This window comes from Amphibalanus amphitrite, unplaced genomic scaffold (genome assembly GCF_019059575.1).
Source record: "Amphibalanus amphitrite isolate SeventyFive unplaced genomic scaffold, NRLGWU_Aamphi_draft 001625F_arrow, whole genome shotgun sequence".
NCBI classification, from domain to species: Eukaryota; Metazoa; Arthropoda; class Thecostraca; order Balanomorpha; family Balanidae; genus Amphibalanus; species Amphibalanus amphitrite.
This window is the reverse complement of record NW_024883118.1, coordinates 26,214-38,753: the sequence shown is the minus strand read 5'-3', so window position 1 is coordinate 38,753 and position 12,540 is coordinate 26,214. Positions and strand designations below refer to the sequence as shown.

General features: G+C 49.6%; 1 protein-coding gene across 1 annotated transcript; it reads right to left on the bottom strand.

Moving 5' to 3' along the window:
- Positions 1-2,547, bottom strand: LOC122374248 (protein crumbs homolog 2-like). Its single transcript, XM_043352873.1, has 5 exons — positions 2,282-2,547; positions 1,944-2,024; positions 1,454-1,609; positions 1,024-1,146; positions 1-710 (listed from the first exon to the last, which is right to left on the bottom strand). The coding sequence occupies exons 2-5, from the start codon at positions 1,990-1,992 to the stop codon at positions 637-639; spliced, it is 402 nt and encodes a 133-aa protein (XP_043208808.1). The 5' UTR covers positions 1,993-2,024; positions 2,282-2,547; the 3' UTR covers positions 1-636.
- Between the last annotated feature and the right edge of the window lie 9,993 nt (positions 2,548-12,540).

The window sequence follows — 12,540 nt, the reverse complement described above, 5'->3', positions numbered from 1 at the left end:
TTCGTTCACGTAAGTCATATATTTAAATAAACCCAAACACTGAAGGACACACACAAACCAGTAATCAGTCATACAGGTTTTTGTACGGTACTCCGACTCAGATAGGCATTAATTCTCGAATTGTAACAAAAAGCACGTTGTTTATAGGAACAAGAGCACTATACCGCGGCGGATTCCTGTTGTACACACTATCCTAAGAAAAAGACTGACGTAATGTTGACTTAGAGCATGACTGGATGGTTATCACTTCTCTGAGTCTGCTGCTTATTTGCTGGTTGTTTCTTTTCACTGGTTTGCTATTGCTTCTTTGTGCGCACACCATCGACTCAGAAACTTGTCACTTAGCTCCTACACAGTGGTCCCAAAGTCCTTCATTATGACGCTGGCGTGAGCGCGAGGACTGCTGTCTGTTTGACACTAATACCGTCCTCAGACCGACAGATCGACAAGGTATTTACACGAACCCCTGAGCACGTAACTGGCCTCAGCATTTGGCACTCGATGCGAATAGCACTCTATAGCGCCAGCTTTCTGAGCCGTTCAACACTTAGTGTTTTATCACTGACACCGCTCGGGGCAGTTTAGCGAGCCGCTCTCCGACGACACACGTCGATTGTTCTGTGTTGGGGACTCTCCTCAACCCATCAGGATGCACTCGGACGGGAAGTCAGGGTCGCGCACCAGACGCTGCCGCGCCGGCCGCAGGCACGCTGCAAAACGGACACATCAAGGGTTAGGCCGCAGTCAAGGAAATTTAAATCGTCTTGACGCGAACTGTCTGACATTGCGAGAAGATTATTCACATTGGACTCAAATCGTGATACGTCGCATTCATAATTGCGTTCAAAATGGTAATTTAAAGCAAAATTACAGTCGTCTGAAGGCTGTCAATCTGTCGGGGAGCTACTGATAAAACAGACCTTTCGGTAGCCAGGAAATCGCATTCGAGAGCCTTTCCAACAACATAAGATCATCGCTCGCGCGCGCGGAGGTGCTGGCGAGTTTGCACCGTGTGTTACTCACGGAGTTCGCAATGCTCGCCGTAGTGTCCTGTGCCGTGACAGAAGCACTTGTAGCCGTCCCGCTTCTGCGTGCAGTAGCCGTTGTTCTTGCACGGCCTCGCCCGACACATGTCGGCGCTGCGAACTGTGGCGTAAAACACCGTTCGTCAGAATCGGATCAAAACTCGGGATAATAAAAGCTGCTTGTCGAATGATCCTGAAGTTGTCAAGCCATTTGAAGAAACATGTTAAAGCGTCCCGAATATTTCCGTTATTCTCCTAGAAGAAACGCTTGGGTTTTGGTTGGAAGTTGGGCCAGCTTTTTTTAGACAACTGAAGATACCAATACATAGCATGCGATACAAAGAAATAGCCCCCTATGAAGCTGATGACATAAATTCTAAGCAACGCCGGGTATCAAACGCGTCGTCGACGGTTCCCTTCCTGCTTACCTTCGACGGCTCGTCGACACGCGTCCTCATCCCTGTAGGGGAAAATGGTCGGCGGGCAGCCCGAGTCGCAGACGCACTCTCCGTCGCGGATGAAGCAGCCCGTGACCACCTCCTCAGATGGACAGTCGTTGCTGCGACCGTACACGGAGCCTGAAACTGGGCCCGCCAACGGTCAGGTCACGGCCCTGGTCACGGCAAATGGGCCGCGGGGAGCTATCACCTTCTTTGTAACACATTTAATTCAACGAATAGATTTAAAGGTCGAGGAAAGGTCATGCTTATATACTTTTAACGAATAGAAGCTAAACTCAGTTTTGTCGAGGAGCTTGTTGCTATTTTCGGAAATGTATTCCATTTCAGTTTATTGGAAACCACGACGAATAAGAGCTACAGTATTCAGTAAGGAATTTATGTCTTCAATTCTTATGTCGAGGAATGCAAAGATCAAAATATTACGTTATGCATGTGCATCAGGTAGCGGTGCTCTTACCTGCTGTGTAGAGGAGGCACAGCGCGGCGGCAGTGAAGAACAGATTCATGGTGTGCTACGAGGGAGAGTTCAGAAGGTGCGCTGAAAGACAAGATTGGCGTTATTTTTCAATAGCGGCGCGACGGTGCCTTCTGATAATGTCCTGAACTTCGAAAGATAGATGCGTCTAAACTGATTCTGTTGACGAAAGGGGTAGATGGGATAATTATCGGCAAGCTGCTTCAGATTTTAATGTGAAATTTGCCATGAATTAATCACACGTTAGAAATTGATTTATGGAAAGCACAATCACATTGGGCAAGCCCAATCCACCAGACCCTGAACTTCTCCCGCCTTACCTGCTAGTCTGTCCTTCTGAGGGTATGTGTGTCTGAGTGCTCCCGGTTCCTCTCTCGCCTCCCGCTGCTGCTTCTCTCGCCGTTCCCCTCTGACTGACGCTATTTGAGCGCGCGCCGGTCTATTTGAGGACGACAGGGTGCGGAGGGCGGCCGCAGACGGCGCGTGCAGCTGCTCAGAGACCCCCCACCCCTCCCCCCACCCTCTGCACGTGGCGCCTCCCTCGTCGGTCACTGCCAGGCGGTGCGTGGAGACCACGCACACGCACACGCACACGCGCGCGTACGGTGGTGTAACACCCGTGGGGAACTGCTGGCAGGCCGCCTCACCCGTGTGGCAGCGGAGTGGGTACGTTACGCCATACAGTGGACGAGAGAGATGACACGTGCTCCTTAACCCGCGCGGGGCTGGGGTCTCCAGCCGAACGCGCGGGGCTGGGGGGGGGGTAAATTTTACCCCCCCCCCCCCTGTTATCTCCCGAACTAATGGTCCGATTTGGAAAATTCAAACGCCAATCGAAAGATCTCATCACGAACAACTAAAAACATGTACTTAATTTTAAGTTTGAGGTCAAGGTCAAGGTCAGGTCAAGCGTACAAATTGCAAGTTCCTACAGTATCGGCCTTGCACCGTAGTTGCCGAAGAATGGAGTCGTGGACTGAGACTGATCGCCCAAAACGTGTTCTTAGACTACCAAGACAATATTCGTTGCATACAATATCATTCAGAGGTCAAGGTCAGGTCAGGTCAGGTCAGGTCACCAAAAACAAAATATAGAAAAGGGCATGTGCAACACATATTTTATGGGTCATTTTACTCATAGAATTCAATAGGCACACTCAATAAGTGATATGGACCACCTCTGGATGAATTTCAGGTCGAGGTCAGGTCAAGGTCAGGTCAAGTGAGGTCAAATTTTGAAGTTGGTTGTTAAGGTCTAAAAAGGTGTCTATCTGATGCAGTTTTTCACGGCGAATCGAATGGTGCTATTTTTGTTTCCGTACGAGGTCTAGAACTTCCAAAAGTCATTTTTCAAAATTTTGTGTGTCGTGACGTCATACAATTTTGAATAACTCCCACATTTTTGAACCGATTCTTCTAAAACTTGGTATGTAGGTGCACATAGACCACTTCTCTGACACATATTCCGGTTTTTTTGATACACTTAAAATTTTGGATTTTATAGTTATTTTCCCAAAAACGTCAGTTTTTTTGAAAAAATGGGTCAAAATCCAAAATTTTCAAAAAACCGAGATAGCCATTTGATAGACAAAGTATAATTACGTACATCCTTTTTTGTTACGTCTTGATTCCTTTAAAAATGAAGATGTTAGCGGCGTTTGAACTTTTGCCGTTTTTGAGGCGAAAATGGCGAACATGACGTCACTAAAACGTCAATTTCTCAAAAAATTTCCAACGGATTTCGCTCAAATTTTCAGGGAACGTTTCAAATTGATGTAAGAAAAGGTACTGAAAGTTTGGCGGCGCTGCGCGCCGCCGTTTTTAAGATATTGCAAAAATTCGCGAGGGGGGTAAAATTTACTCCCCCAGCCCCGCGCGGGCTAAGCGCGGGGCATGCATCTATGTTGTTAAGGTGCATGCATTCCCGTGCATCCATTTTATTACATGATTGCTTTTTAGCATCAGTCTAGAATAGAATTGAACGACCATTTGTGAAAGTGACCAATCGCAGACGCGGTTGAGTGATGCGTTGGGTGAGACAGGTGTATTTGTCTTGACTGAAGGTATCTATAAGTCAACTGATAAAACATGATAAAGAACACAAATTTTCGCACTTGACTTATTTTTCGTGTCCAGAATGCATTGAGCACACTTTTTACATTTCATTTTTAAGCCAACAGGTATTCAAAACGTCTCACGGAGAAAGTCTATTTGAATCTATTTGAAATGGACAAACGAAACAGAGCAGCCAGAAAAGGCTTGCAAGAAGCACTAGCAAAAACAATGGGTGGCTGCTTTATGCTTACACATCTTTGAATATTTTTCACCTTCTTGCTGTGAGCTAGAAGCAATTTTTTGGCGTTTTGGAAATAAGGCATCTGGCATCCTCATCAAGCCGCTTAGATGCAATACCTGCAAGGGAATGCAAAGATTCGACCAATTACGAGCAAGACGGCATATAAACATCGAACAGAAAGGAAGCAATTACAACTTATATTTTGGAGGCTTAATTTACACCAAAGAGACTTGTCCAAAAACGAACTTAACGACGAACAGACATTAAGTGCGGGCGGTTGGACGAATTTACCAAAGCCCGAGGGTCTATACCTTGCTGCACCGAGGGTTCCATGCATCTCATTCATCAGGGACCTGATGTAACTAATCACAGCCTCAAATGAAGAGATCTTCGATTTATCTCTCGCTATCTCATACCGAATCCCTCTTCGGACATGAGCACGGATCCGAGAAAATGGTACTGGGATCTGGTCCCACGGATCCTGATCTTAGATGAATGGGATCATGGATCTAGCTCTCTAATTTGTCTGGAGATCTATTTGGATCTTAGACCTGAGGCCAGTTATACCAACACAAAGATAGCCGCCTGCCGGAATTTTTTTGCTCAAAGACCGCTTCACATACGGAGCGTAAACGATAAAGCCCTACCCGCTTACGTGTCCATCGCGTTTACAGGCGGTCTTTGTATGTGAGGCGGTCTTAAGGCAAAAAAATTCCGGCTGGCGGTTATTTTTCTGTTGGTAAAACTGGCATCTGAGCGTATTTTTGTCTGAGATCCGATGAAATCACAAATCATTGTTCACTTTTTGCTCGCGATATGATTTATAAATATTCCAGAATCAAGAATCAATTGTAGCAATTTGCACTTTGCCGTCGTTCTGTTTCAGGGATATTATGTGATTGCACGTCACAATTCATAGTTTTGTGACACTTATTGACATGAACCCTCATGGGAGCATGGCTTATCAGGTCGCAAATGGTGATATCGACTAGATAGATAGATCCCTCCTGATGGGAGGGATCTATCTATCCCTCCTCATAGATCCCTCCTGTTGTTTGTTGGTCTTCACATCCTATTGAGATAATAGATCCAAATATATTTTCTGTGAGATTTAATGGGATTAGAGGTCCTAGGTTTCCCGTTTGCTTTGAGATCCACTCAGATTATAGATCCATCACTTGGATCCAAGCACAATGCACATGTCTGCCCCTTGCTGCATTCACCAAGAACAGCAGTTGCGTATGTATATGTTGGCTCGTACTAGCCGTTCTGCGGTGAAGCTTACCTGGGCAGGTAGACTGACCCGCATTGCTCGGCTGTCATCCGGCACAGCAGCACCCTGTACCGAATCGGCCCGACGCCGAACGCCAGGCGAGTGCAGGTATTCACTGCCTGTAAATCGACGATTTAGCTTATTTTGGATTCATTACTTACACAAACTTGTGCTATCCTACCCAATGACCCATGCGTGTTACATTCATCTCTGTATTTATAACCCTCGCATTTAGAGGGGGTCGAATGTACTACCTCGCTTTTTCCGCGAATAGCTAGGGTAAAACAGTGTCGGCCGCGACGGAAATTTCATTTCCCTCGAGTTAATCAATTTCCACCTAACCCAAAAATGTCACGACCTTGACCTAAATGACCTACCTGTGGCCTGTTTCTCGAGACCAAGTTTAGCCGGAATCGTGATTCGGCGTATGTCGGCACACATTATACGCGCGTTTCCAGTCTTTTTGTTGTTGTAAACGTTGCAGCATGTGGAATGATGCTCAACCCATGCATTATGATGGGTGTTAAGGTCACGTGAATGTCAGATCAAGGTCATTGACCTTAGATGACCTTGATGCACTCTTTCGTGTTTTGCATGTTTCAAAGGTAGTTTTTGGAGCTGATTTTGAATTGGGTATATTCGGCTTCCTCTCGTCACCTGCAGCACGCTCATTTTTTCCGCGAAGCTAGCTCGATCAGAGGCTGAACGGCAGGTCTCCAACGAACCCTCCCCCCCCCTCCCTCACGCTAGACGCTGTAAGTAGGCCGATACGGTCTAAGGTTAAATAATAAAGCTGCTAAATAAACTGCTTAATCTAAAAGTCGAAATATATATCAATGCAATAGAACAGCCGTAGGGGAGACCCGGGAGGTATGGGCCCCCTGGAGGTATGGGCCATCGCAGTTTTGAAGAAGTGTTGCGCATTTTTACACATTTGACGGTGTTAACTGGTAGCAGCCATTCAGTGATCTCATGATTCTCATCCCACGTGATTTTCAAAACCTTCCTCAGTCTTCTATGGCAATGAGCGGCGATAAAGCGTTGTTGCCCTCTTCGAGTAAAATACGGTACATACAGAAAATTCGTGATAAATTTGAACCAGGCTCGTTTTATGATGTCAGACCATCGCTAACATAAAGTTTGAATTATGCAAATTAAGACTGGATAGACAATATGAAGCTTTCTTGCAAGATTATGAGCTTAGATGCTACGCACATTATGGCGTCCTAACCGGGAGGTTTGGGCCACCCACCCTCGGTGACCCTAAATAAATAAAAAGATGCTTTCATTAAATGTCCCCGTCAATAAGTTTTGTTTTTGTCACGCAAGGTCGAAAATTTAACTTCAAAATTCATTTGAACAGAAAAATATGATTTATTTTATTTCCTGGTGCATGTTTGAGTTTACCAATATACATATGGGCCCAAGTGACCTCCATGAAGTAAGCTGTTGGCCGCTTATGCGGTTCCTGGGCTCTAAGAGAGATCAAGGTAGATACCAGCTACGAGTATTATTCTTATTGTCGAGAAAATAATATGAAACATGGCACCGGCCCATACCTCCCGGGCCATGGCCCATACCTCCCGGTGCATTTTGATGGATCGAAAAAAACACATGATTTATTGAAAGTTATCTCGAGACAAAATAGTTGATCCCAGATGCCTATATCAGGCACGCGTTGCAGGCGAAAGGCAATTTCACGCACACAGAGTGAAAAACCGAGTCTAGCCACTGCCCACTGGAAGAAAATTGCCTTTTCACAAAACCGGCCCATACCTCCCGGGTCTCCCCTATATTATTCGTCTTATGTGAGTGCACGTAACGCTGCCTCACATAATGTAGAACGTTTGCTCCACACACGCCCGTGCAGCCGGCAGCGTGCAATGCAATGCAACAAAACATCAAACAAACTTCGGCGCCGTGACACACTGCCCGCTCACCGCTCGTGGCCTCTGACGTCAGTGCACGAGCTGTGCACTGTGCAGAGTGCAACATCTGGACGAGCGTGCGTAACACGGGAGTCGGGTGAGCGACCTTGCGGCGCGTGGCCCGGAGCCCCTGGAGGTCAAGCGCCTTCCGGGTGGCTTTGACCTCTTGTCTTGACCCTTTGATTGGGTACGCTATCAGCTATTCCACGCGACTCACTGGCTAAAGACCGCTGCTACAGTGTGCATACAAACATTTTTGTTGAGAATTGCAAATTGAAATTTCATTTAAAGGGACCCTCCCACCTTCAAAAAATTTAATGAATTGGCATGAAAGTGATGTCGCTCGGTTCAGAAAGAGTGAAAACGAATATCTACCAAATTTCATCGAAAAATATTCACCGGTTTTCAAGATATTAGACTTTTACTTTTGTTTACTTTTTGGGATCTCCGCTGTTCCTGGCGGCTTTATTTGAAAGTGCGGCATTTGTTGCGCGCAAAGCAGCATATACCACCGCGTGCTACCAAACGTTTTAGTAAAAGATTAAAAAAATCGTTAGATCTCCGCTGACGTCACAAATTCTAAGGGGGCATTCCAATGCACTAGCCCCTTAGAATCCGAAAACTGCAAGTTTGAAATTCCATATCTCCGAATTAAAGCATTTTTCGATCTTGTGAGTGCCCAAACCGGTATTTTCAGGCCATGGCCACCAATTTGGCTATCTCAACTCAAAACTAATGTTAAGGTGGGAGGGTCCCTTTAAAAGGATGTACATACAGTCCACAGCAGAAGTAATGTGTGGTTTCAGTCATCGGTATGTTCTGCTTCTGAAACCTAGGAACGATAAGCCAGACTGCAACGAGACTTAAAATGTAGCTTACATGTATCTTCACCCTTGCAGCTACAACTTTATCTATTGACGTCTTCTTTTCAATCAGTCCGCATTTAAAAATCGTCGCTCAAAGCCATCCGTTGAGATTGGTAAGACCACACATTACTTTAGCGGCGGGCTGTACAATCATCGTGCAACAGAGTGAAGTAGTAGTAGTGTGATAGCAAATTGGCCTGCGGCCTGCTGAGTGGATTGTCCTCTTTATAGTATAAGGCTTCGGCAACTACCTGTCTCAAAAATGGCCCTCTCAGCCGCACCCTATGTAGAAAGCCGATAGGTCTGGCCAGGATTTAACTGCGTTTTTCTCACCCAATGTCAGCACCACGTGCACCTGCACGGCAGATGACCGCAAAACCGGCCTCGTCTGGATCATATAAGTACTCTCAACCTCATCCTTGATGACCTTTCACATCGTAAATCAAAGATTAATTCGGTAGCTAACGTATTTCCTCGTGTATTTCTGTTAAGTATTTAGGACTTTTTGAGGCATTAATGACTCATGTATGTCATTGTTGACGGTGCTGGGCCAAATGTCTTCTTATCATACATATTACAGCAAAACTGTACGACGGCATGACACAATAGCACACGTTAACAATACCTGCACACTATCAATTGCATATGCACGTGTCAGGAAAGTCAGTAGCGATGCTTTGCTTTAGCCCTTCTATGAGTTCTATGCGTATTCAGTAGCGAAAGGTCCCGATGGCCAATTGCACTGGATGCCAGCACACTTTAATTGCTACATGCATACGGTATTTACAAGAGTTATTTGCACAGCACTTAATAGTTATTTGCACAGCACTTTATAGAATCTGGGGAACATGCAGCTGAATATGAGGACGGTAGTCAGCGGCTGCAGCTGGCCCACGACGTCCAGCACCAGTGCCGTTGTGTGCCACGCCTCCTCCCTCGTCAGCCGCAGGTCGGCCAGCACGTGCGTCACCAGCGCCGCCGCCGAGAAGGCGCAGTGCGCCAGCGACAGCAGCAGCATGAAGAGGTGGACGCGGCTGCGCAGCTCCGTCACCTGGTGCAGCGTGAGCCGGCGCCGGCGGTGACGGCCGGCCTCCTCCTCCTCCCCGTCCCCGTCCTCCTCCCCCAGACCGGTGAAACCCGAGCTCGACGACAGCTCGTCCACCGACGGCATGCCCCAGAACTTCTTCAGAGTGAAGGTGGAGGGTGTGTAGGTGTCGCAGCGCTCCAGTTTCCTCACGCGCTGGGCGTAGGGCATTGGGCTGGCGGCGGGGCTGGCTGGGGGGCTGGCGGCGGGGCTGGCGGCGGCCGCCGTGGCTCCGGCCGCCTCTGCATCGGCTTTGGGTCGGCTGGCGGTCTCTGTATCTCCATTCTTAGATCCTTCTTTGTCGGCTTCTGCCGTGTCCTCAGCGCCGTCATCTCCGTCGAGCTGCTCTGCGCTGCCCCGTTCCGGCCCGTCCTCACCACCGTCAGCGCCGCCTGGCGTTCGGCCGTGGTACCAGAGGTACGTGACAACTGCCACGGGCAACAGCGCCACCCCGGCCGCATCGCTCACCACGTACTGCCACAGAGACGCCTCCAGCACGTGCTCCTCGTGGCGCAAGCCGCACGTGCGGTCGTGGCGCACGCCGAACGGGCTCACGGCGAGGTACGACCCGGCGATTACCAGCAGCCACAGGAGCGAGACGAGCCACACCTTGACCGGGCGCGGCCAGTGGTCGTCGCGCAGCAGGCGGCCGTTGATGGCCAGTAGGAACAGCAGCCGCGCCGTGCCGGCCACAGCGTCCAGCAGCGCCCAGAGCCGGCAGAGCGGCCGCGACAGGAACCAGTGGCCGATGACGAGCTGGAGGCCGCCGACCAGCGCACAGCCGGCCTGGAGCACGTCCGCCACGGCCACGCTGAACAGCAGGTAGAGGGCGTTCTCACAGGGCAGGTCGCGCGCGGGCCAGGCCGGCCGGAGCACGGTGATGTTTAGGAAGCGGGCGAGCAGAACGGCGCCGAGCAGGGAGACACTGGCGAGCAGTATGACCAGCGCGGCCACCGGCTGCGGCACGCCGCTGTAGTCGAGAGCGGCGGGGTCCGGCGGACCGGACAGCTCGGGCGGGAGGTCGGGCTCGGCGCTGGTCACCTCCATCACGGCACGGGAAAAAAGGACGCTGTCCAACAGCCGAGGGAAACGCACTTGCCTGTTCACTCTACTGGTCCGGCGCTGGGGGAGTGGTGAGTTGGAAATGTGTTCACCTTTCACGGAGGAATAAACACGGTGACTCGAGGGTAACCTCCGGCTAATATCTCACAGAAAACCGTGGGGATTTCACAGATGATCAACACTATCTCACAGATAGCCGCCGATCTATCCCACGGAGCTGCGCAATACTCCCGGCACTGCACTGGACACACAGTGTGGCTATCACCCGGGTTTGCTGAAGTGTGCCAGGGACGTCGTCAGCTCTAATTTTAGGGAACTATCCAAATCACTAGCTTTCAGATTTATTTATATTACTATTTGAGCGTGGTTTCCTGACAGACGATAACGATTATACCCTCTAATAATCTGTTTTTATTGCGCGGGATTTGACACCCCTGTGGTCGTGCCCTGGCGCCGCCCGTGCGGTGATATAAACAGGAGGCGGGTGCTCTCCGGTCAGCGCCTGACGAGCGGTCCGTGTACCGTCGGGCCCACTCGGGTTGGGACTGCGGACACGGTCCAGAGCCCCCGGCCCTCTCACCATCCGACCCAAACAGGGCCGGCGTCACAGCGCAGCAGCTAGATAACATTTCTCGCTCATAATATGATTTTCCCTCCTTCCAACAACCTGCTTCATAACTTTATTCACTTTCGTTGAAAAAGTCAGGTTATTATTTAGACAAGGATATGTTTGGCTACACCTATCATCGTTAAGCTTCTATATTTTTTTTATTTTATTCAGGAGGAGTCTTTCGATCCCATTCTTCTTTAAACCAAGGCGGTTTGTTATCGTGACACCAGCTGGAAGACGCCTCGCTTTTTGTGAATTCCTTAGTCTAACGGGACGGGACCGGGGACATCAAGGCAGTATCCACCAGCACTGCCTGACGTGACATCGGGGCTGTGTGAAGAGACATCAGACTTCGAATGGCATCGGAGCCATAATAGTTAGGTGACTGTGGGACTAGCTGACGTCGCTGGTACGGAGTGCCGTGACCTGACACCTCCGTGACCTGACACCAGTGTGCTGTGACGTCACCCCGGGGCGTTTTTTTGACTCGACACCAGTGTGCTGTGACCTGACAGCAGTGTGCTGTGACCTGACAGCAGTGTGTCGTAACTCCTCCTGTAGACGGATGACCGTGTCGCCGGCACCAGCGGGGCGCGGCGCTGACGGACTGCCCGGGGCCTTTTTTACGGGGCGCCGGCCGGGGCAGCTCCATCACGGGACTCTCGCCGGAGACCGGCGCCATTATTGAGCCCCTCACCGGAGACGCTAATGCTGCGGGCTGCCATCGATCCTAGTTAGCGCTGGCGGACTGTATTCCCCGACGTGAGCGACACATTAGAGCGGCCACAGTCCAATGGATCGGCGCTCGGCGCTGCTCGGGGACGCAGCCCGCGGCGTCTGGGGACGGCGCGGACGCAAAACCTGCTGCACAGCAACGGCAGAAGCGGCCGTCAATAACAGCAGGCAATAGCAGACGGCGCGTAAATAAAATATCACACTCTTGAACGGTCCATTAGGACGGAACTTTTAAGATGGCGGAACGTCACTTTGCGCTAGAGGCAGAGGAAATATGACGTCTCATTGTCTAAGTTTGCCCCGAACCTGTTGGATTCTAGGTCTATTTATACTTTTTGGAATGATCCTCTCACCAAAACAATGACAAGGGGCGATCAAGTTAACTTCTACTTTACGAGTTTTTACATACCTACCTCATTGTATTTTTCTGAAACGATGAAACCGTATCAAGCATACTCTTATTTACTTAGCGAACTTTTCACTGCCTGCTCCCGCCATCTATTTTTTTCGTTCTCTGAGCTGCTCGTATGACCCGCCGAGGCCGGGTGTGACTCGTCACCGTGGTGTATGGCTGCTCTGCGGCCCGGCCGGGCCGGGACGGGCCGGGATAATTTACCGTCCTGTTTTTACTCGGTGCTGGGAATGACTCATAAATTGCCGGCTCTGCCCTTTATCAGGTGGTGCAGATTGTGCGCTGGGCTCTGACGGCGCGCAGAAGGCGGCTG